A 21,496-nucleotide genomic window follows, 5' to 3' on the forward strand; every position below is an offset into this window, starting at 1 on the left:
GGTCAATAAAACCCGTTGGACAATAAAACCTATCTGAGGGCCTGATTCAGCCCAGGGCGGTTGGCATCCACCTCTGCTCTGATATGGTACACGTAACACTAATAAACATGGTGGTATCACGGTAGTCAGGGCCACCCTCTGGGCTCATTCTCTCTGGCCCGAGAACCACAGTGACCCAATAAGAAGAATGTTCATCAGACATTGGTGGTGGCTTGCCCCACGAAGGGCCCAGCTTGGTTTTGCAAGTGTTGTGCTATCTCATGGGCTTACTTCCGGAAGGAATAAGGCAGCCCGTTAAAGGACATGTATCATCTTGAGCCCGGCATCATCTTAAATCATCCAGCAATAAGCCGTTGGGACTTCATCAAAATAAACCCTTCAGCACAGCGAGGGAAACAGCCAACAAAACTAAAAGACAACCGATGGAATGGAAGAAGATATTTGCAAATGACGAATCTGATAAAGGGTTATTATCCAAAGTCTATAATAAACTGATACAGCTCAACACCCAAAAAACAAATTATCCAATTTAAAAGTGAGCAGTAGACACGAATAGACACTTTTCCAAAGAAGACATCCAGATGGCTCGCAGATACACGGGAAGATGCTCGACATCACTCATCAGGGAAATGCAGATCAAAACCATAATGAGATACCACCTCACACCTGTCAGAATGGCTAAAATCAAAAACAAGAAGCAACAGGTGTCGGTGAGGATGTGGAGGAAAAGGAACCCTCGTGCACTGTTGGCGGGAAGGCAAACTGGCGTAGCCACTGTGGAAAACAGTGCGGAGATTCCTCGGAGAGTTAAAACTTGAACCGCCCTACAACCCAGCAATTGTACTACTGGGTATTTACCCAAAGAATACAAAAATACTATCTACAACAGCCAAGTTATGGAAACAGCCCAAGCATCCACCCACTGATGAATGGATAAAAAAGTGGTGTATATATTCAGCCATAAGAAAGAATGAAATCTTGCCATTTGCAATGACGTGGATGGAGCTATTGAATATTCTGATAAGTAAGAGAAGGGCAGATACCATATGACTTGATGCATATGTGGAATTTAAGAAACAAAACAAGGGGAAAAAAGAGAAACAGTCCAGGAAACAGACTCTCTAACCGTAGAGAACAAACTGATGGTCACCAGAGGGGAGATGTGTGATGGGGATTAAAGAGTACATGTATCATGATGAAAAATAAAATAATTAAAATATATGTATATTATATATATATTCAATCACTCAACAGTTAACTTAGGACTTTCTTGCTCAGGTTGCCCAGGACTGTGCAACTTTATAATCTTGAGTCTCTGGAGAGCCCTTGGGTCCTAAATGGGTCCAAAGTGTATTGCCCTTGAATTTAAAGCAAGAATAACAACTTTCTTCAATGAACAAATAGAGTGTACTGCCAGGCAGAAATGTTTACAATTCTCCCCCATTTCCCAGGGTGGAAAAACAGAGTTCAGTAGACTTTACCTTAAAATATGTCGAGGAAACCTACTAGGTGCCCCATACAGTGTCAGCCCCGAGGATCATGGGGATAAGGCTGTTACATAAGAACCTGACCTTGGGCAGAAGGTGATAAGAGCCAGGAACAAGGTACAGGTAGTTCCGTCTGGGGGGGCAGGGGAGGCAGAGACTCCTGACCTGGGGTCAGAGAAAGCAAGCAGGCGAGATCTTCCCAGACCTCTTTTGCAGACAACGTTCAGGCTTGGTGTGAGTGAGTGAGCACGGCTCCCCCACTCCCCGAGGTAGCCCGGCACAGAGAGGGCTCGGACACACCTGTTTGGTTCCAGGTCTTTTAGCGACTAAGACATACAGCCTCCTTTCCATGAGCCAGAAGATGCATTTTCCTGGAGGCCTTCACTCTGCCAGCCCCGTCCGTGGTTCCCTCTTAGTCCCCAGCCTGGACTGGGCTCCCCCTCAATGTCACCCCAACACTTCTGGGGCCCTGGTCACCTCTACCTTGTCCAGTGTCCACTTCAGACCCTCTGCTCCCCAAGCTTCCCCCCACACACACCCCTGACTTGTGCCCACTGCACGACCCCACATCACCCCACGGAGCACAGAGAAAGCAGGAATCTCCAGACCGAGCCACACTGGCCCGCAACGCCCACCTGCAAACTCCCCCTCCTCGGCAGGGCCCACCGTGCTGCTCCCCACGTGTCCCAGGGCACCCCCACCACGGCTCCAACTCCTGTCTTCCAGACCCCCCTTCCTCCCCAGTCTTCAGCCACTTTTCCAAAAAGTCTTCACATCATACTCTAAATAAACATTGCCGAGTCTATACCACTAGAAAGAAGGAGGGGGAGGAGGCGAGGGATGATAGGGAGGAGGAGGGGGAGCAAAAGAAGAAAGAAGCAGGAGGAAGAGGGGAGGGGGGAAGGGACGGGGAAATGGAGCAGGAGCCATGCTAAGCACCAGGCACTGTACTGCATTTCATCTCCCCCAGCCCCACCCCGACCTTGGCCTCAGGCAGGTCAGGCCAGCACCTTCCCCCCAGGAAGCAGAGGCTGAGACCGGGGCATCAGGCAACCGAGGCAGGGCCCAGCTGGGGTGGGAGGGGCCCAGGCGCTCTCCAGCATCTTCCCAGGCAAACCCTTAAAGCAGAGGCCGAGGGGTCCCTTACCTGGCGGGCTGAAGGTGGCCTCCCACGTCTTGGCGTTCTCCCGCGTGTACAGCTCCACGGAGCCCTTGCCGCCACTGGAGCAGACCTTGAACCCTTCAGAAATGACCTGTCCCCCGTATGCCGAAGGGATCGGTCTGGACTGCTCTCCGTGCGTCTTCCAGAAAAAAGAAAACGTGACCCCTGAGGGAAGGAGAGGCGCTGGGTCAGGAATGACAGCAGAAGGAACTCAGAAGCAGTTCCTTTGCGTTTGAAAAGCCCTTCTGTCCTCATTCTAGAGACAGTGCATGTTCAATTCAGAAAATTCTGATAACAGCAATAGGCAGTATTTAGCAAAAGCTCATTAAGTACCAGACACTTTTCCAAGAGTCTTCAGGGACTTCTCTCCTTAAATATTGTGAAAACCCTGTTACCACCTCCGTTATGAAACGAAGACACTGGGCCAGCTTGCCCAAGGTCACCAGCCATCATTAAGGTTAGATCCAAGCTCCAGCCTTGTGACCCCAGAGCCCCCAAATATAAAAGCCTGCACAATCTTCTTTTTTCTTTTTCTTTTTTTTTTTTTTACATTTATTTATTTTTGAGAGACAGAGAAACAGAGCACACGTGAGGAGGGGCAGACAGAGGAGACAGAGTCCAAAGCAGGCTCCAGGCTCCCAGCTGTCAGCACAGAGCCTGACGCAGGGCTCAGACTCACAGACCATGAGATCATGACCTGAGCCAAAGTCGGATGCTCAACTGACTGAGCCACCCAGGGGCCCCCACAATCTGTTCTTATTCTTCCTTTTAGTCCAGAAGCATCTTCCCGGTAAGTCTTCCTAAAACCTTCCCTACAAGCATATTTTACAAAGTAAGGAACCAGCTCACGCACACTGGCTTATAAACCACATAACTTACTGTATCTCCACGAAATCCCTCCAGTGTCCATACAGCCTCACGTCATCCCGTTCTCTGCACAACGCTACATCGAAACCGGTATCACATGGTCTCCTTCAGCTTTTTATTTTCCAAACAGAACTGCCAGCTAAACCTGGCACACCTCAGATTATATGCCTTTAGGAGAAATTCCTAGGAGGGAATTTCTTGTCAAAGGGGAAGCCCACTTTTAAGGGTTTTGACATCTACGATTGTTATTTCCAACAGAGGAACGGAGTGGGGCCCACAGAGGCCGTGGCCGCTAAACTTTCCTTCAAGACACCCAGCCCACAGGTAGTCAGGTTCCTAAGTCCCGAGCTGGCCCCACATTGTACCGCGTGGACGACATGCTCTTTGCTCAGATGCTACTATGAACGAGCTGGCTCAGTGGTCACTGCGTCTCACCTGAAAACAAGTCCAGATGTTGGGGGTGAGGAGTTCCTTGTTATATGGGTAACCTGTGCATGTGTGTGAGAGAGAGACAGACAGACAGATGGAGAGAGGGAGAGAACAGGTGCACACGTGTGAGTGCGGAGCTGACGACCTGCGTGGACTGTGTGCGAGAGCAGGAAATAATCCCAGTGGCCTCATCCCTCTCAGCCTGGCCCGGGCAGGAGAGGACGGAGCCCAGAGTTGATCAAAACAGGCCCAAGGACTTGGGGGTGGAAGGACAGAGCCGGAGGGCCATTTGTCCTGGGCCTTTTTATACAAATGGCACCAAATTTAGACTTTGGGCCTTCAAATGAGATTATGGACACAGCCTGAGAGTCACTGGATTAAAGGAAGACATCTTTCAGCAAATATAAACATGCATCCCATTACCAGCCATCTTTACTGTAATGCCTTGTGAATTGACACGTTACGAGTTGTTCAACTGTCTTGTGACAGTCATACTGCATCATACTTTTGTGGGCTCAAAGCCCTATTACGATTATCATAAGCATGTTAAAACATGGCATAATTTTATAACCCTTGCTTGGAATTTCTCCCAATTTTTAAATATAAGAGGAACCTCAAAATGATGGCTGGGACCTGGACCTTTGCTGACCTCTGAGGAGGGCAAGTAGAACCCCAGGTCACAGGGACTGTGCTCTCAGGGCCATCAAGGAGGGCAGAAAGTGCCCGAGGTGCCATGCCATGTGGGCCACGAGGCTGGGGCTTTGGAAGGAAGGCAGCTTGGAGGGCAGAGTCCGACCCCAGGGCCCTTGCCTGACCCGCTGCTGCGCGGGGGGCCCGTCATTTCCACCCGCCAGGTGCTGTGGCCAGCAGAGCCCCGCACAGACCTCGCCTCCCCGCCTGGCCTCTCTGCTCTCTTCACGAGGACGCTAGCACACACATTGTGAAATTCTTGTTATGAAACGAGATCCCAGAGGATTCATAGAAGTTAATTTTTTCCAAACACTGCTGTGTTTAGAAATTCCTCCTATTCAGTCCCGCTTTGGCCAAATGCCTTTCTGTCCCGGAAGAAAAAGAAGAAGGAGACGTCGGTTTGGCGTTAGGTAAGGGTAGATGGAAGGCAGATGGCAGTGCCCGTGAGCAAGTCTCATTTCGGCTAGTTTAACCCGCACGATAATTGCTTCTATCTTTATATTTAAACATCAGTTTCCAGGAGCCGCTAATCCCAGCGCCCTGAGGATCTCTGCTTCCCGCTGCTGGGTCATTAACACGAAGAAGACACAATCTGATGGGAAAAGAAGTGCAATGATTGACACATTGTGTCCACACTTCCTATGAGCATTATATCGTCATCTACCCAAAAGGACACAATGAGAAAAGGTCTTTCTCGACAAGACACAGAAAAAAGAAAAGAAAAATACCGTCCGGGTGCCACAAGGAAAGACTGACACTTCCAAGCGCAGAAATGTAAAATCCTGCAAGGCAAATAATTTGCCAGAACAAAGCCAAAAGACACATAGCATTCTAGGGGGGAAAACAACACATAACGCATTTAACGTTCAAGAAACCGATTTCCTTACTATGTGAAAACACTTTGTAAAGAAAAGTAGTATCATCAGCATTTACCTGGGAGCAAAGACTCTCCCAAGACTTGTACGCGTGTGAGCTGTTAACCCTCCCAACAGCCCTATGAAGTAGGTGTCACACGTGTCCCCAGTTTATAGGTAAGAAAATCAAAGCACAGAGGGGTTGAGTGACTCATGGGCGGCCGCACAGCTAGTGACGGGCAGGACTCGAACCAGGCAGCACATCTCCGGAGGCTGCACCTGTAGTCACTGCCCCCCCCCCCCCCAGAGACAGCACTCACTCACTCACTGAAGGAGACAAAACAGATACCGGGAATTCCAAGAAAACAGTGCACAACAACGCCCCGGGCCAAGGAGGAAGTCTCGGTGAACACACCGTCCCCTCTGATGGTGGGCGGGAGGGCAGCTGGCTGGGGGAGGGGGAGGTATGGGGTCCTTCCAGGTAGAGGAACAGCCCTTCCCAGGCCAGGGGACTCGGCACGGTGTCCCACATGCCCCAGGTTCAAAGTGGACCTGAGCAGCGAGTCAGGACAAAGTGACCTGCAGGCCGTGTGGCCAGCGTGGCGTCCACCCGCCTCCCCCAGGAACAGCACGGCTGTGTTCCTCGGGAGACCCAGTCTGGCCCCCCTGACCGCACACCCTGGGCCCCCTCCAGGCCGCGCCCATCAGCATCCGCTCTGGGCTGACCCTGTGTCACACTGCTGTGCCTTCTTGGGGAGAGTCAGCGGAGACAGACGCCTGTTTCTGAGGAGAGGACTTGAGCCCCTGGACCCGGCCTGAGGCCAACTGTGATTTTCAAAGACACCCGCAGTATCCCTCGTCCCGCCCGTTTGTGCCCCGTGACCTCGCCACTCTCCGCCAGCACCCAGGGCGAATTTCCCCACCTGCCCTCTGCCTGACCTGACCCACAGGGGACAACAGAAGGGACACTGGCCGAGGCCCAGCTGCAGTCCCTAACTGTCCAGCAGCTTCTGCTGCGTGCCTCTGGGAGGTCTGAGCCGTGAGGAGTCCAGGCCGCGCAGCTGGGGAAAGACCACACAGGGGCGCGCACACACGCGGGCACAGGGGCGCCAGAGCCAGAGGGACAGAACTGTCTTAGGTGAGCTTTGGGTGACTCCAAGCCTGGCCGCGGTCTGACGACGGTGCCTTGAGCCCAGTCAGCCCACAGAACTGGGAAAAGTGACACCAAATTGTGTTTTACGTTTTAAAGTTCAGGTGTGTGTGTTGCACAGCAACAGCCAACCAAACACAATCTTACCTGAAGCCGTTCGTTCCATGAGCAAATCGATTCCCTCTGTGAGTTGAGTTTCTCTTGCTTTACGACTCTTCAGCTGACATTTCCCTTCCTGACCCCGTGGTGCCCCCAGAGGCCCCCATAAGGAGCTGAGCCTGGATCCCTCCTTCCTCTGTGACGCGCACTCTGGGGAGAGGTTTGGGGAGGATGCCGGAGCCACCGCTGCAGAGGGACGAGCGGATGCTCCATCCCGTCCTGCTTACTCCTGTACTCGGGTCAAGGTGGAGGTGGCCACGTCCCTTGTGAGACCGTGGCACCAGCAGAGAGCGACCTGTCTACACCCCGTCGGCCTGGGAGCTAGCCAAGAGCACAGCTGCACAACAATTACCCTGAGCCAGAGGGCAGGCTGCAGAACGTTCTGGAATGGGAAACTGAGGCCATCCAAATCCAGTGCCATCAACGTCACCTGAGGGCTAAACCGTGGTCTCAGGTAAGACACATCTCGGTGCACTCAGACTGGGGGCCTCGAGGGTCTCCCTCCATTCTGGAAGCTGGAGCTCCTGGGGAGTGGTCTCCCTGGTGTGCGTGTGCAGACAGACCCCCCCCACACACACACACACCCATCTCCTGCCCAAGTAAGGCATTACTTGGGTCCTAAGCAGATTTTCCCACAGAGCGGCCGCTGTGCTCAGGAGAGGACACAAGCAAGCAGGGCTCTGACAGCCTCTCCTGTCCACGACATGGGGACACCTGCCAGGAGCTTCCCCAGGGCACAGGCCGGGGGTGGAGAGACTCCCTGGGGTGGGTTGGGCTCTCTGGCTCGCCTGACACAAGCCCAGCAAGGCTCCCACCTCCGGTCCCAAACTCTGATCCCACAAGACACTGAAGTGTCATCTTTGTCCCCACATTCCAACAGAGTGCTGCTTAAAATGACATTTTTGACCCCTGTATTCTTAAGAGTTGGTAATCCCACCACTCGAGGGCCTTGGACACTTTGTCCAAGAGAATTTTAGCGCAAAGACCCGCCTTTACGCAACTCGAATCACAGCACGAGAAGCTACTGCCTTCTCAGTTGTCCTTGGCTCTTCTGGCCTGCGGCAAGGAGCAAATCCATCCGAGCGTAAGTAACGATTGCTAACCCCCCTTAGCAAAGAAACGCCACACGTCGGATGTAGAGCCCTCGGCGGGCAACGATGCCCAAGCAGGACTCAGTAATGAGGTGTCTCCCGTTTACGGGAATTACTGGTTTTCAGTTCATGGGAGGGAGATAGTTCTTTTTCAATTAAATCCAAGTGAGTGACATTTAAAGAAAAACACTAAGGAGTGCCTGGGTAGCTCAGTCAGTTAAGGTTCCAACTCAATTTCAGCTCAGGTCATGATCTTATGGTTTCAGGAGATCGAGCGCCACAGCGGGCTCTGTGCTGACATTGTGGAGCCTGCTTGGGATTCTGTCTCTTCTCTTCCCCCACTAGTGCTGCCTCTGTCTCTGTCTCTCTCAAAATAAATAAAGAAACTTTAAAAAAAAAAAAAAGAAAGAAAAACACAAAGTATGATAATAGTTCAGGTGGTACCTGGATATGAGTAAAAATTATAAACATTTTAAAAGTGAGTCAAACTTCAGAACCACTGGTCTTGACAAACATTCCAGCGTTCCTGGAAACGTAGATAATTGCATCATTCAACCCAAACCAGTTAAAGTAAATGGCCCTCCCCTGGACTTGTCCTCTGGGTAGACACCATCCCGCCTTGCCGCTTTGATACTATGTCCTCAGATTTTTTCCCAGCTCCGTGATTAGAACACGAGAAGTAAAAGCCAAAGGAGGTGAGAGAGATGATATCACAAAGAGCAAAATGTGGAGTGAAAATGAGCTGAAGATCATAGTGATGGAGAATCTGGACCACAGACACCGGGTGACTCAGGAGGCTTTCCACCTTCGGGCATATTTGAGTTTAAAATGGTAGGAGAGGGGCGCCTGGGTGGCTCAGTCAGTTGGGCGGCCGACTTCGGCTCAGGTCATGATCTCGCGGTCCGTGAGTTCGAGCCCCGCTTCGGGCTCTGTGCTGACAGCACAGAGCCCGGACAGCACAGAGCCCGGAGCCTGTTTCAGATTCTGTGTCTCCCTCTCTCTCTGACCCTCCCCTGTTCATGCTCTGTCTCTCTCTGTCTCAAAAATAAATAAACGTTAAAAAAAAATTTTTTTTTAAATGGTAGGAGAACACGTGATCCATGAAATGAAGCCAGAAACACAGCAGAGACACCTAGGGATGGTGTCTCAGACTCCAGCGTGAACGACAGAGCCCATGAACCCAAAAGACCATCTAGCCAGGAGGACTGCATCCCTGACTGTCCTCTTTCAACATGCACGCACTCTTCCCCAGAGCAAGCCTTTTACGTATCAAATACGCACTTCAACCCCCGCACCGGAAACAAGGTTCTCTCAAGCGTCTTCCCGACACCCCTGGTGCTGTGGGACTGTCTTCCGCCACTTCCCAGTCGCTAACCGCTGTCAGAGAGCAACGGCACAAGCCGTGGTGGCGAGCGCCAACTCCCTTCAGTCTCAGGGAAGCGGCAGAGAGTGCTGGGGACCGAGGAAGTCAGGAGAGAGCGACCTGTCCCAGGGGTCACCCCTCGACTCCAGCCAACTCCCACCAGGCGCACAGGGAATATTGTTGGATTTTCCGATTTCTTAAGTCAAAAGTATAGATTTTTTAAATGAAATGTTCTCATATACAAGTTGGACATTGATTTTTTTTTTAAAAAAAGAACATCTAAAGCACCATCAGAGGCTGTTTCTGCAAACTTTCTGAGCTAGGATATTCGGCTAAAAACAGCTTAGAAAGCTCATTAAAATGTAAAAACCAAGGGTCACCTGGGTGGCTCCAGGGGGCCTGAGTGTCTGACTTTTGGCTTAGGCTCAGGTCATGATCTCAGGGTTTGGGAGTTCAAGTCCCCCATCAGGTTCTGCACTGACAGTTTGGAGTCGGCTTGGGATTCTCTCTCTCCCTCTCTCTCTCTCTCTCTCTCTGCCCCTCCAACATTTGTGCTGTCTCTGTCTCTCTCAAAATAAACTTTAAATATATACACACACACACCGAGAAGACCAACATAATGCCACTGAACAAAACACACTTATGGATGGTCACAGCCCTGGCCAGTTTGGGGACAGGATCCATGAGAATCACCTGGAGGTCCCAGCTAAAAATACAGGTTCCCAGGCCTTGTCCATGGAGATTTGGATTCCGTAGGGCCTGGACTGGAGCCCGAAAACCGTATTTCACCATCTTTGCAAGTGACTTGCCCATGGTCTGTGAATGCTACTTTGAGATTCACCGCGCTAAATCAGTGTGCAGCTCTAGGCCAGTCTTGCCTGCCTCTGGGCCTCGGTTTCTCCATCTGTGAAGCGAGTGTACTGATGAATACTCTTCTGAGGGTCAGCCGCTCCACACACTCCGACGTCCCCATAGCCCCAGACCGTCGGCAGAAGACGGCGGCTGGATCCAAGCCCGGCCTGCATCCGGCAGACCCCTCTGGAAATCTCTTTCCTGAAACTCCATCCCGAAAGTCTCTCAACATTTTGTTGGCGTGCTGAGGGTTTCCAGCTGCTGCTCCGAGGCTCCCACGGCCTTCCCGGTGTTTACAAGCAGAGAACATTCTCATGCTCGGGAGGGAAGCACGGGGCATGTTTACAGGGAGGAGGGAAAGCTGATGAGTGAAATGGGAAGACGGTCTTTCCCGAGAGCGGCCGAGCTGATTCAGAGTTGAACTGGCATCAGAGGTAACAGGTGGACGTTGCTCAAGGTGGAATGTAGTCCAAGATCAGAAACAACTTCTAGAAGCCAGAGGAGTACAAAACCAGAACAGGCTCCTCTGGAAGCAGCAAGGGGCCCTTCATGGCAATATTCAAGTGGCAGCCAGTCAAACACTTGATGAGAAGCGTTCAAAGAAATAAAGCATCGGAAAGACCAACTGCACATATCTGCTCAGTGACACACAGTAAGCATCTACCATGCTGGTTTTCGTCCCCAAAAATGCAGCGGTGACCAAGACAGACATGGCCCTGCCCTCATAGAGCTGGTGGCCGAGCAGGGAGGCAGACGATGAACCGGCCGTCAAGGTCGAGGGACTCCCCTGTGTGAGCTCGTCTCCACGGAAGTAACACCTGAGCTGAGCCCTCAAGGTCTACGGGCAGATAAAACAAGGTGCTAGAACATTCCGGGAAGATCCCTCCCTCCGCTGAGTTTCCCACTTGTGCACCTGCTGGCTGCGGGGGTTGAAAGTCAGACACCTCGCCCTCAAGGAACACAGACATTCCTTCGGTTAACATTCAAGAATGGCCAGGCATCCAGATAGCCCTCTTCTCTCAAAAGCTTCCCCTGTTTGCACCCAGTGCCTATGAAAAACTTTCCCCGGAGGCACCATCTGCCAAGAAGCGAGACCCACGGGGAGCTGACAGAAGTGCAGGAAGGCAGAAAAGCGGATGGAGATGGGTTCCAGCAGGAGCAGGAGTGGGCACAGGAAGGGGTGGGGGTGGCCTGGCAGAGGGCACACAGGGGCCGGTGGCTAAGCCACTGGGACGTTTACTCTTTTTTGGAAAGCTCAGACTTCAACTCTGCTCCTAAAATGTCCCCTTTCTTTCTTTCTTTCTGTTTTTCAAAAAGTCAAAACCATGAATAGGGGCCCCAAGAGAATTTGGAAGTAAGAAATATGAAAACAGTTGACCTGGTGGATGGGGAGTGGGGAATGTCTCTGTTTATTTTGACGTTAGTTTTTACTATAAATGTAACGGGTTTTAAGTCTGAGCCCACTAGCACCACCAAAAAACAGAGAAACAGAGCGAGCATGTGGAGGAGGCCGAGACAGAGGTGTCCTGAAAAGCCCCGCATCTCCTGTGCCCACATCTTCGTCACTCACGAGGGTCACATCTGACCACCTCCTCCGTCACTATCATCGCTGATCACGGTTCTAAAAGTCAACCCATTTTTCCTGCTTGTTGAAGCCTCACTCATCCTACACAACATCTAGGAAGTTCAGATAAAAACCATAACCCTTCATTTTGTAAGTTGCCCAGCGACACCCGAAATCATCCTACAGACTTCGTGTGCCGCAGGGACTTTTACTTGGAAAACGCCGAGTGGACCTTCCCTGCTCACATCTGGTTTTTCTGGAAGCGAGAAATACAGGCTCCCAGAGGCCTCAGAGAACCCGACCCGAGCAAACACCAGGCGAATAACGCAGCGGAGCGCGCACAGCGGTCCTCCGATGTCACGCGTGCGCTCGGTCGCCACAAAGCTGGATGTGGACAGAGGGAGGCAGGACGAGGGGGGCCCAGCCTCCGTCTGCATCTGCACCAAGCCTGGCGCCAGCATCGTCCCAAGGAGCCAAGGGTGATGTCGAGCGTCCTGGCTTCGTTTTATATCTGGCCAAACGGTCAACAGAGTGGTCCCGAGATGGTTTGACTACACAACACAAGGAGCCCTTAGAGCCGGACACGAAGCCAAAGTTCCCATCTCTGCCTGCCGCCCCGCACTTATCTGCCTCACCCCTGCCGTCCCGCACCCGTCTGCCTCACCCCTGCCAGCCCGCACCCATCTGCCTCACCCCTGCCGTCCCGCGCCCGTCTGCCTCACCCCTGCCGTCCTGCAACTGTCTGCTTCACGTGTTTTTGAGGAGGAACTGTGCTCACACGCGTAATGGCACAAGTCTGGTGGCTGTGATGTGCAGTCAGCCCCGGTGGGTGGTTACTGTGGGTGAGCCCCTCTACAGGGTCCACTCTCCAGGCAGGTAGGCGGGAGGAGCTGGGTCTGCAAATGCCCACAGCGGGGCTGCCGCCAGGGGCCTCTCACAGCTGGGCCACAGCAGCAAGGAACGCAGTGGCTCCTTTAGGCATCACGGCAACCTCAGGAGGGACCGTCACTGACCCGTCGCACAGACAAGGGCTCAGGTGAGGTGGTTGCCCGAGGTCACCGCAGACACTTAGAGAACTGGGACCAGAGCCCGTGCTCTCCCCATGGTGGCCCCGGGGACAGTGTCCATGACAAAGGGGCGCACTGTGCAGTGGCCCAGCCAGAGTCACTGGGGGCATTTCTTAAGAGAAACTAGAAATCCATATATTTATGTGAAATTTTTGTTTTTCCACATTGGCAGCAAGCTAAGTATTAGCTCCACACCTGCCAAGCCAAACAGCCACAGACTGGATCAGCCCAGAGCCTAAAGTCTGGGGTCTCTAAGTTCAGGTACAACTTCCTCAGAGCTCTGACTCCCCCGTGGCCCCATCCCGGACGACCTAAGTCCCCGCCAGGAGCCGGGGAAGCCGAGAAGCTGGTGACCTGGAGATGCTCCCTACAGGCCCCAGCCCCCTAGTCTCCCAGCCCCCTGCCCCCCGGCCCCCCCAGGCCCCTACACCCCCGGCCCCCTTGTCTCCTGGCCCCCCGGTCCCCCAGCCTCCCAGCCCTCCTGCCCGCTGGCCCTCCAGGTGGCGGCCGCTGAGCCCACGCTGGTTTTCATTTACAGAAACAAAGAAGCCTGGTGTGTTTATAGGGCTGTCTGAACTCTGGAACGGCTCAAACGCTGGGTTTGTAAACCTGGCCGTGGTTTAGGGCCTCAAAGCCATTTCTCGAAATTCTGGGTTCTGTAAAATCCAAAACGTATCCCCCCCACCCTCAACATGTGTTTGCCTTGTTAAGCTTTTGTTTGTTTTTCTTGGACTGCAGTCCTTCTGTCCCAAAATTGTGTACGACGAATTCCTCACAAGGTTGTTTTCGAGAAGACCGTGGGATGTCCAAAGGGCCTTCGCTTTCGGAACGGCTTGCTTTAAACTCCTTACTTCCTCCCCCAGAATGAAAACTCTCGCCCTGCCCGGGGTATGGGGACGTGAAGGGGTGAAGCACGCTGGGACGCCAGACGACAACTTCCCAGCCGGGTTCACGGGGTGGCCCGGACACCCGTTCTTTGTCAGAACCTCAGATACTGCAGAGCCTCACTTCTCACAGGGCAAAGGGGAAACGGCACACAATTCCCACTTCTCTGCTGCCCACCTGCGTTTCGTCCGAGGCGCTGTTCCCGCCACGGGCCTGCACCGCCCGCCGCCCCCCTCCGCCCCCGGGGCTCGGGGGCAGAAGAAAGAAACCCAGGGAACGAGGCTCACAGAGCCCGCCCCGCCCAGGCTCGCCGTCCACACCCCGGAGTCAGAAATAACGTGGTACGAGCCACACCACCAATTTACTTCCCACAAGAACCACGGCCCCGTCCAAGTCGCCGATGTGACATCACCGCATCTGCTTCTCTGGCGGCTCTTTTCTCTTTACGAGATGAAATAGTTTGCTCTCCCGTCTCTGTGAGACCGTGTTCGAGCTCTCCGTCTCCAGGACACGTCTCTTGTTAGAAAACCAGGCGCCTGCACCCCCGGCCCTCTCCCCTCCCCCCCCGCCGCCCGCCACGCGTCCACGCGCTCTGCCGCCACCGCGAGGGCGCGTCACTCACCGTCGGGGTCACACTTTGCCGGGTTGCTGATGCAGGATGTGTTGTACTGGCCGTAGTAGAGAAGGGTCACTCCCTTCTCCTCTCTGAGGTAAACACCCTTGCTGACTTTTCCTTCCATGATGTCTGCGCGACAAGAATGGCAATGCCAAGTCAGCAACCGCCAGGGGTTAAGAGTCTTACACAGAACTTAGAGATAAATGTACTGTGTTATTTACGCTTATGATAATACTACATATCATGCTCATTAATATTAACGCTCGCTATCTACCATCTAACTAGCAGTAGTTAAGGGATAGGTAGCGTGAATATTCACATCGATGCTTCGTCGTCACTTACCACTACACTCACATACGATGGGCTCTATACGGTAAGGACACCCTAAGTGTTACATTTGCCAGGAGTTGGGTTCCCAGGAGTGACACTGTCCCGAACGTCCGGAGCCCTTCCTGGCCATCTTCTAAGGGGAACACTTAGGCACATGTTTGAACATAAAACCACACCCTTTGAGTCCTCATCGGAAGCCCCTAATCCTAGACGTGGGAACCCACAATTTTGAAAGAATCCACGGTCACTCTAGGAGAAAAGCCCAGAGTCACGCCCCCGCCAGCACCAGGCTGAGTGGCCATGAGCCCCGGCCGGTGCTCACTGCTCTGTCCTCCCGTTGGGCCTCATCCCCATGGCAAATGTAACCGATGGTGTGTGTGAAGTAAATGGTTTACAGAATCGATAAGTGAGGACTATAAAAGCCCAGCATGACTAGGCATTTATTGTTCATTGGGGTCAAAGTCGCCCAAAGATACCTCCTCTGCACACGGGCACATGCCCACTGCCCTTGAGCTATCAAGCAACAGGAGATGAACAGCAGAGGGACCGACGTCTGTGGGCCTGACGGCTACCCCCACTCCAGTTTTCCAACAACCACTGTCAAGTGCATAGCCCACTCAAAAGGGCCTCAGTGTTCTTCTGTCTCACACTCACTTTTTTGTTTATCGCATTTATGGCTGGGGGTGGGGGTGTGTGGAATCTGTAGCTTACAAAATTACATTTATTGCAAAATTAAATTAGCAGTTGCATCATTGAGTTAGGCTGTATAAACCCCTAAACAAGACTGTTTGACTGGAAAAATTAAGTTTGGGAGCCAAACAGGTCACAGCTGAGAGAGCAGTCGGGTTACGTGCTGTGCTGAGAACAGAAGAAAGGCCGATGCCTGAGTTATCTGAACTTTCTGGCCTGCTTGGGTACATGCCACAGACGCTACTCTCCCTGGAGCTTTGAGCTGCATAAGAAAACACGAAACATAGGGGCTCTGAGGTTGTTAAGTAAGATAATAATTGAACCCTGACTCTAGTGGGCGTTTATGAAACAGCTTCTAATAATTAAAAAAAAAAAAAAAAACACCTACAGAAGAAATGCTGATTTTAATGTTTATAAGAGATCAAATTTTGGGGTGAGATCTTTTAAAATCAACTTCGGTTTTTCCATTCAAAGGCTATGCTGTTCCTCCCCAAAAGAATATACACCATTTAAAAATCCCAACTTCCATTTTTGTAGCTCATCTTGTGTCTGTCTCGTTCTGAAAACAGGCAGCTGGTTTGAAGACCCTGGTCACGTGAAAGCTTACAAGCCCCTTCTAATGTATGGTGGCACTTCCTCTAGACCTAGCTGGGGGAAGTTATTCCTAATACACTGGGTGTTTGGTATTCTTGGCTATGTGTTCTTGGGTATATGTTCTTGGCTATGTGTTCTCAGGTATGTGTTCTTAGCTATGTGTTCTTGAGTATATGTTCTTGGGTATGTGCTCTTGGCTATATGTTCTTGGATATGTGTTCTTGGGTATATGTTCTTGGCTGTGTGTTCTTGGGTATATGTTCTTGGCTATGTGTTCTTGAGTATATGTTCTTGGGTATGTGCTCTTGCCTATATGTTCTTGGCTATGTGTTCTTGGGTATGTGTTCTTGGCTATATGTTCTTGGGTATATGTTCTTGGCTATGTGTTCTTGGCTATATGTTCTTGGGTATATGTTCTTGGCTATGTGTTCTTGAGTATGTGTTCTTGGGTATGTGTTCTTGGCTATGTGTTCTTGGGTATATGTTCTTGGCTATGTGTTCTTGGCTATATGTTCTTGGGTATATGTTCTTGGCTATGTGTTCTTGAGTATATGTTCTTGGGTATGTGCGCTTGGCTATATGTTCTTGGATATGTGTTCTTGGGTATATGTTCTTGGCTATGTGTTCTTGGGTATGTGTTCTTGGCTATGTGTTCTTGAGTATATGTTCTTGGGTATGTGTTCTTGGTTATGTGTTCTTGGCTATATGTTCTTGGGTATACGTTCTTGGCTACACGTTCTTATGTATATGTTCTTGGCTATGTGTTCTTGGCTATGTTCTTGGGTATATTTTCTTGGCTATGTGTTGTTGAGTATATGTTCTTGGGTATGTGCTCTTGGCTATATGTCCTTGGATATGTGTTCTTGGGTATATATTCTTGGATATGTGTTCTTGGGTATATGTTCTTGGCTATGTGTTCTTGGTTATGTGTTCTTGGGTATGCATTCTTGGCTACATGTTCTTGGGTATACATTCTTGGCTATGTGTTCTTGGCTATATGTTCTTGGGTATATGCTTGTCTGTTGGCCAAGACAAAATGAATTCATATAGAACCAAATCAAATTGACATCTAAACTCATTGCAGATGCAAACCAAACAAAACAGGGAACAGAAGTTACAAGTGCTCACCTACAGTTGCAGAGAAATTTGAGTAGGCAGAGTCATTGGTACGAACAAAGGTAGAATTATGGGAAGGAAGCACAGTGAGGTTGTGGGTTCGCAACACTAGGTAGGACAACAAGAAAAAAGCACAACAGATGAGTGACACGAATGACAAATGGAACCGGCATACCTCTCAACTTGACGTGCACCGAGAATCGGTCCTTCGCCCAGCAAGCACCTTGGATTTTGTCTCCGGGCCTCACACCTCCCTCCCGCCCCCTGCCCCCACTCCCCATGTACTGGGCAGCGTCATGGCCAGCGCCCTGGCCTGCCAGGGCATGACTGCTGCTGGCTTCCGCCACAGACGTGGGCTCCAATGTGCCGTGTGCAACCCCCTGAGACACCTAGTTGAGAGATATGAAACTGAGCCCGGCAATAAAACAGCCTTAACACAAGGATCATGGTGGTGACGTCACAACTGGTGAGGTAGAAACACAGCATGAAGACAATGGCACGATATTACGACAAATGGACCGAACAACAGAGGGTTCAGCGACAGATACGAGCAGCGTGACCACCAGACGGCTTCCAAAGCCACTCGGCCGTCCCCGGCAGCAAAATGTGCTGACGGATCCTGTTTCCCCCTGTTTCTTAAGAAGCCTGTGATCACGTTGAAACGAGACCGCAGAGCATCGTGACGAGAAGAACGGTCTGGGGAAGCATCGGCAAGACGTCACCATCCGGCTGTTCGGGGCAAACAGGAACACACAGAATCTCAGGGAAATTAACACCCTGGCCCCAGCGTAATTGTGTCTCCATGATCGCACTGCTTGGTGAGAATTCCTCGCCGGTGAAGGAGTTCAAGATGCCCAGAGTTACTGATTTGGTCACAACAATGAGGTGTGTTGAGACATTAGGAGAGAGATATAGTTATCATTTGAAATAACTGCTTAAAATGTTGGTCTCTGTGACCTGGACGATGAATTATGTCAACAGTGAATTTCCACTTTTCACAGGCTTTGAAATAAAGGGCCTGAGAAATAAAACGAGATAATGATGGGGTGGGGGTGGAGTGCAGTTTGTCTTAACCTGAGCTGCTCATATAATGACTGCCCAGGGACTTATCCCTGCGGCGCAGACTGTTTGGAGAGAACGCAGAGCAGCGGTGCGTTCTCAGCTGGGTGCCCAGAGGCAGTCTTGCACGGGTGGGTCCTTCCACCCCCGGAGGACCCGCCCAGGCTCCAGCTAGAACGCCTCTCAATTTGCAAATGTAAGGGAAACGTTTTAGAATCTTTGGTGGCAATTTATGGCAGCACATTAAGTCAGGGGATCAGGAAAATGCCAGCGTGCAGGTCTGGAAAGTGCAATAATCAGCAATGTGCGGGCATGTGCTAGACTGGTCGCCCAGTAAACCTCTTGCCGTACACATCAGCCGTTTGACATAATCAAGAACAATAAGGAAATAAAAATTTTAATGTAAAAATCCAAGCCACTCAAAACTTCTACTGGGAAGAAGTTTCTTGCTGGAACGGAATAAAGAGCTCGGACACATCTGGGGTTTCTCCTTACGGCAAATGTCTGAATTGAGTCAGATAGAGACTTCATTTTCCATGGACTCAGAGACCACGGGAGCATCTTAAGAGATGTTCGGTCTGCTCAAGGGAGCTGCTGGTGACATGTGCGGAAGCTGATTGGTAGGTGGGGGTACCTTTGTGAGTGAAACGGTGACCCCACGAACACACGTGTTAGTCCCAGCACTCAGCTCAAATGGACCCCTGTTTTGGCAGGCATGCAGATGAGGCCAATTTTGTCTAGAAAACACACATCTAGACCCCTATGTGTGATTGATGCACCATCTGCAGCTTCGAACTTCCAAGCACGGCTTTTGTTTTATGGTTACTGGGGAAAACACACACACGTTAATAAGAGTTTGAACCTTAAGCTCTGTCCTTCAATGACAAAAATATATAAAAGTTCTAGTAAAATACTTTGGGTTAACGATGATTGGGGGGATCTCCACAACGTGTGTTCATCGCCACTGGCCTGGTCTCCCAGCGGAAGCTGTCCTTGTCTGCCTCCCCCCATGGCCCTACCTGGAGCGCCCCCCCCCCCCGCCGCCGTCCGTGCGGCCTCAGGTACCCTCACCACCCGCATCTACCTCCAGTCGTGTCTTGAAGTTCGTGGATCCCGTCCACAGTTTCCAGCGGCCAGTAATGGGAAGCAGAAGCCAAGACCTCAAACCCTTGGGGGAAGAAAAGAATAAAGATGTTAAATCATCATTAGGAGGCAAGAAATGCTTTCCTTCTATGTCATGAATGGAGGGAAGAGGAACTGTATCACAGGGACTATGGGATTCATTAAAAAGGCATTTGCATACATTCAACACACTCCTGGTTTTAAAAAGAAGTCTTAACGGGCGCCTGGGTGGCTCAGTCGGTTGAGTGTCCAACCTTGACTCAGGTCATGGTCTCACGGTTCGTGGGTTCGAGCCCCGCATCAGGCTCTGTGCTGACGGCTCAGAGCCTGGAGCCTGCTTCATATTCTGTGTCTCCCTCTCTCTCTGCCCTTCCCCCACTCTCACTTTGTCTCACTCTGTCTCTCAAAAATAAATAAATGTAAAAAAAAATAAACAATAAAAAAAATAAAAGAACTCTTAAAATACAGAAATCGGCCCCTGGGTGGCTCAGCCAGTTAAGCGTCCGACTTCAGTTCAGGTCATGATCTCACAGTTTGTGGGTTCGAGCCCCGCGTCGGGCTCTGTGCTGACAGCTCAGAGCCTGGAGCCTGCTTCAGATTCTGTGTCTCCCTCTCTCTCTGCCCCTCCCCTGCTCACGCTGTCTCTCGCTCTCTCTCTCTCTCAAAAATAAATCAGGGCGCCTGGGTGGCGCAGTCGGTTAAGCGTCCGACTTCAGCCAGGTCACGATCTTGCGGTCTGTGAGTTCGAGCCCCGCGTCAGGCTCTGGGCTGATGGCTCAGAGCCTGGAGCCTGTTTCCGATTCTGTGTCTCCCTCTCTCTCTGCCCCTCCCCCGTTCATGCTCTGTCTCTCTCTGTCCCAAAAATAAATAAATGTTGAAAAAAAAAAATTTAAAAAAAATAAAAAATAAAAAAAAATAAATCAACATTAAATATATATATACAGAAATCGGTGAACATTTCCTCGACATGAGAAAGCGTGATAAATACAAATGAGCAGACATCTCTGAACCGAAGGGAGTAAGAGCCACCAGGCTTAGTGGGGCCCCACAAGGAGCGTGTCCGTTAGGCAGTCAGGAGAAAGACAAGAATGGCCGTCATCCCACTATTGTTTTATATTGTTTTGTGATACCTAGCTGATGCAACCAGGCGAGAGAAAGCAATCAGGTTAAAATGATTTAAAAAGAGGAGGACCCCAACAGCAATATTGTCGACATCATGTAAGGCTCTCGACAAACACCTCCTCAGTTCATTGTAACAACGAAGGCAAGGTAATCGTATCATTAGCCTATTTGTGGAGATGAGGGGTCGGTCCTTCCGCAGAGGTCGCCCGGCCGGCTGGTTTGGCGTGCGATGCTCCCTCCCAGTCTCCCTGAGACGGATCCCAGTCTTTCTCTTCTCATCCTGCTTCCCGCATAGTAACAATTAGCCACTTCAGAATTTCCTTTGTGACCCTTGTACTTTGAGTGGACATGATTTTGTGCAGACAGATTGTGCCTGCCTGCTCATCCCACTTAATGCCACGTGAACGACTTCATTTATTTGCTTCTATCCCGGCTGCCTGGTGGGGTCTGGGTAACAGTCCCTGCGAAGGCGGGGCGCACCCCCAGGCACCCAGCCCCTCACCTGGCTCCAATCTGCTCCTGGACCAGCTCTCTGTGGTTAGTTCCCAGAAGGGGAAAGGATGGTCCAGAGGACCAAATAACAGTCATCTGCTCCAAGTGTCTGCCAGACCATAGACAAGAAAAATGAATAAAGGAGTCTTTGCGTTATTCATCGTAAAACTGTTTTTAAAGAGGAGATAACACGATCCTTATTTTCTTTTTTTTTTTTTTTTAATTTTTTTTTTTTCAACGTTTATTTATTTTTGGGACAGAGAGAGACAGAGCATGAACGGGGGAGGGGCAGAGAGAGAGGGAGACACAGAATCGGAAACAGGCTCCAGGCTCTGAGCCATCAGCCCAGAGCCTGACGCGGGGCTCGAACTCACGGACCGCGAGATCGTGACCTGGCTGAACTCGGACGCTTAACCGACTGCGCCACCCAGGCGCCCCACGATCCTTATTTTCAAATGAGGTGTGACTGTTCACGAGAAAACGAAACGCCATTACGAATAAGAAGAGAATTTGGTAAGTGAAACAGTCTTACACATAAGGAAAGATCTGAGTAGGGAGGTTTATATGGACATGACAGGCGAAGAGAGTCGATAAATAGCGTCCCTGTGTTCCAACGCTAACGCTAACACGAGGCGGGAGAAAAGTTCTCATTTGTAAATGCAGCCGACAGAAAGAAGACGTTGAGGTCCAAAAGAGTAAGAATTGTACAAAGTTCTCACAAGGAAAACAATAAAA

General features: G+C 51.0%; 1 protein-coding gene across 2 annotated transcripts in view; it reads right to left on the reverse strand.

Moving 5' to 3' along the window:
• The window catches only part of ADGRD1 (adhesion G protein-coupled receptor D1), a 125,436-nt gene that overhangs the window by 95,339 nt on the left and 8,601 nt on the right, over positions 1–21,496 (reverse strand). The window contains exons 3-6 of one of the 2 annotated variants that reach the window (XM_043557278.1): positions 19,110–19,193; positions 16,979–17,074; positions 14,243–14,365; positions 2,635–2,814 (exon numbers count right to left, since the gene is read on the reverse strand). In XM_043557278.1, the coding sequence (XP_043413213.1) occupies positions 2,635–2,814; positions 14,243–14,365; positions 16,979–17,074; positions 19,110–19,193 (483 nt within the window). The remainder of the gene's footprint in view (positions 1–2,634; positions 2,815–14,242; positions 14,366–16,978; positions 17,075–19,109; positions 19,194–21,496) is intronic. The other variant, XM_043557279.1, reaches the window with a different exon arrangement.

This window comes from Prionailurus bengalensis, chromosome D3 (genome assembly GCF_016509475.1).
Source record: "Prionailurus bengalensis isolate Pbe53 chromosome D3, Fcat_Pben_1.1_paternal_pri, whole genome shotgun sequence".
In the NCBI taxonomy this organism is placed as follows: Eukaryota; Metazoa; Chordata; class Mammalia; order Carnivora; family Felidae; genus Prionailurus; species Prionailurus bengalensis.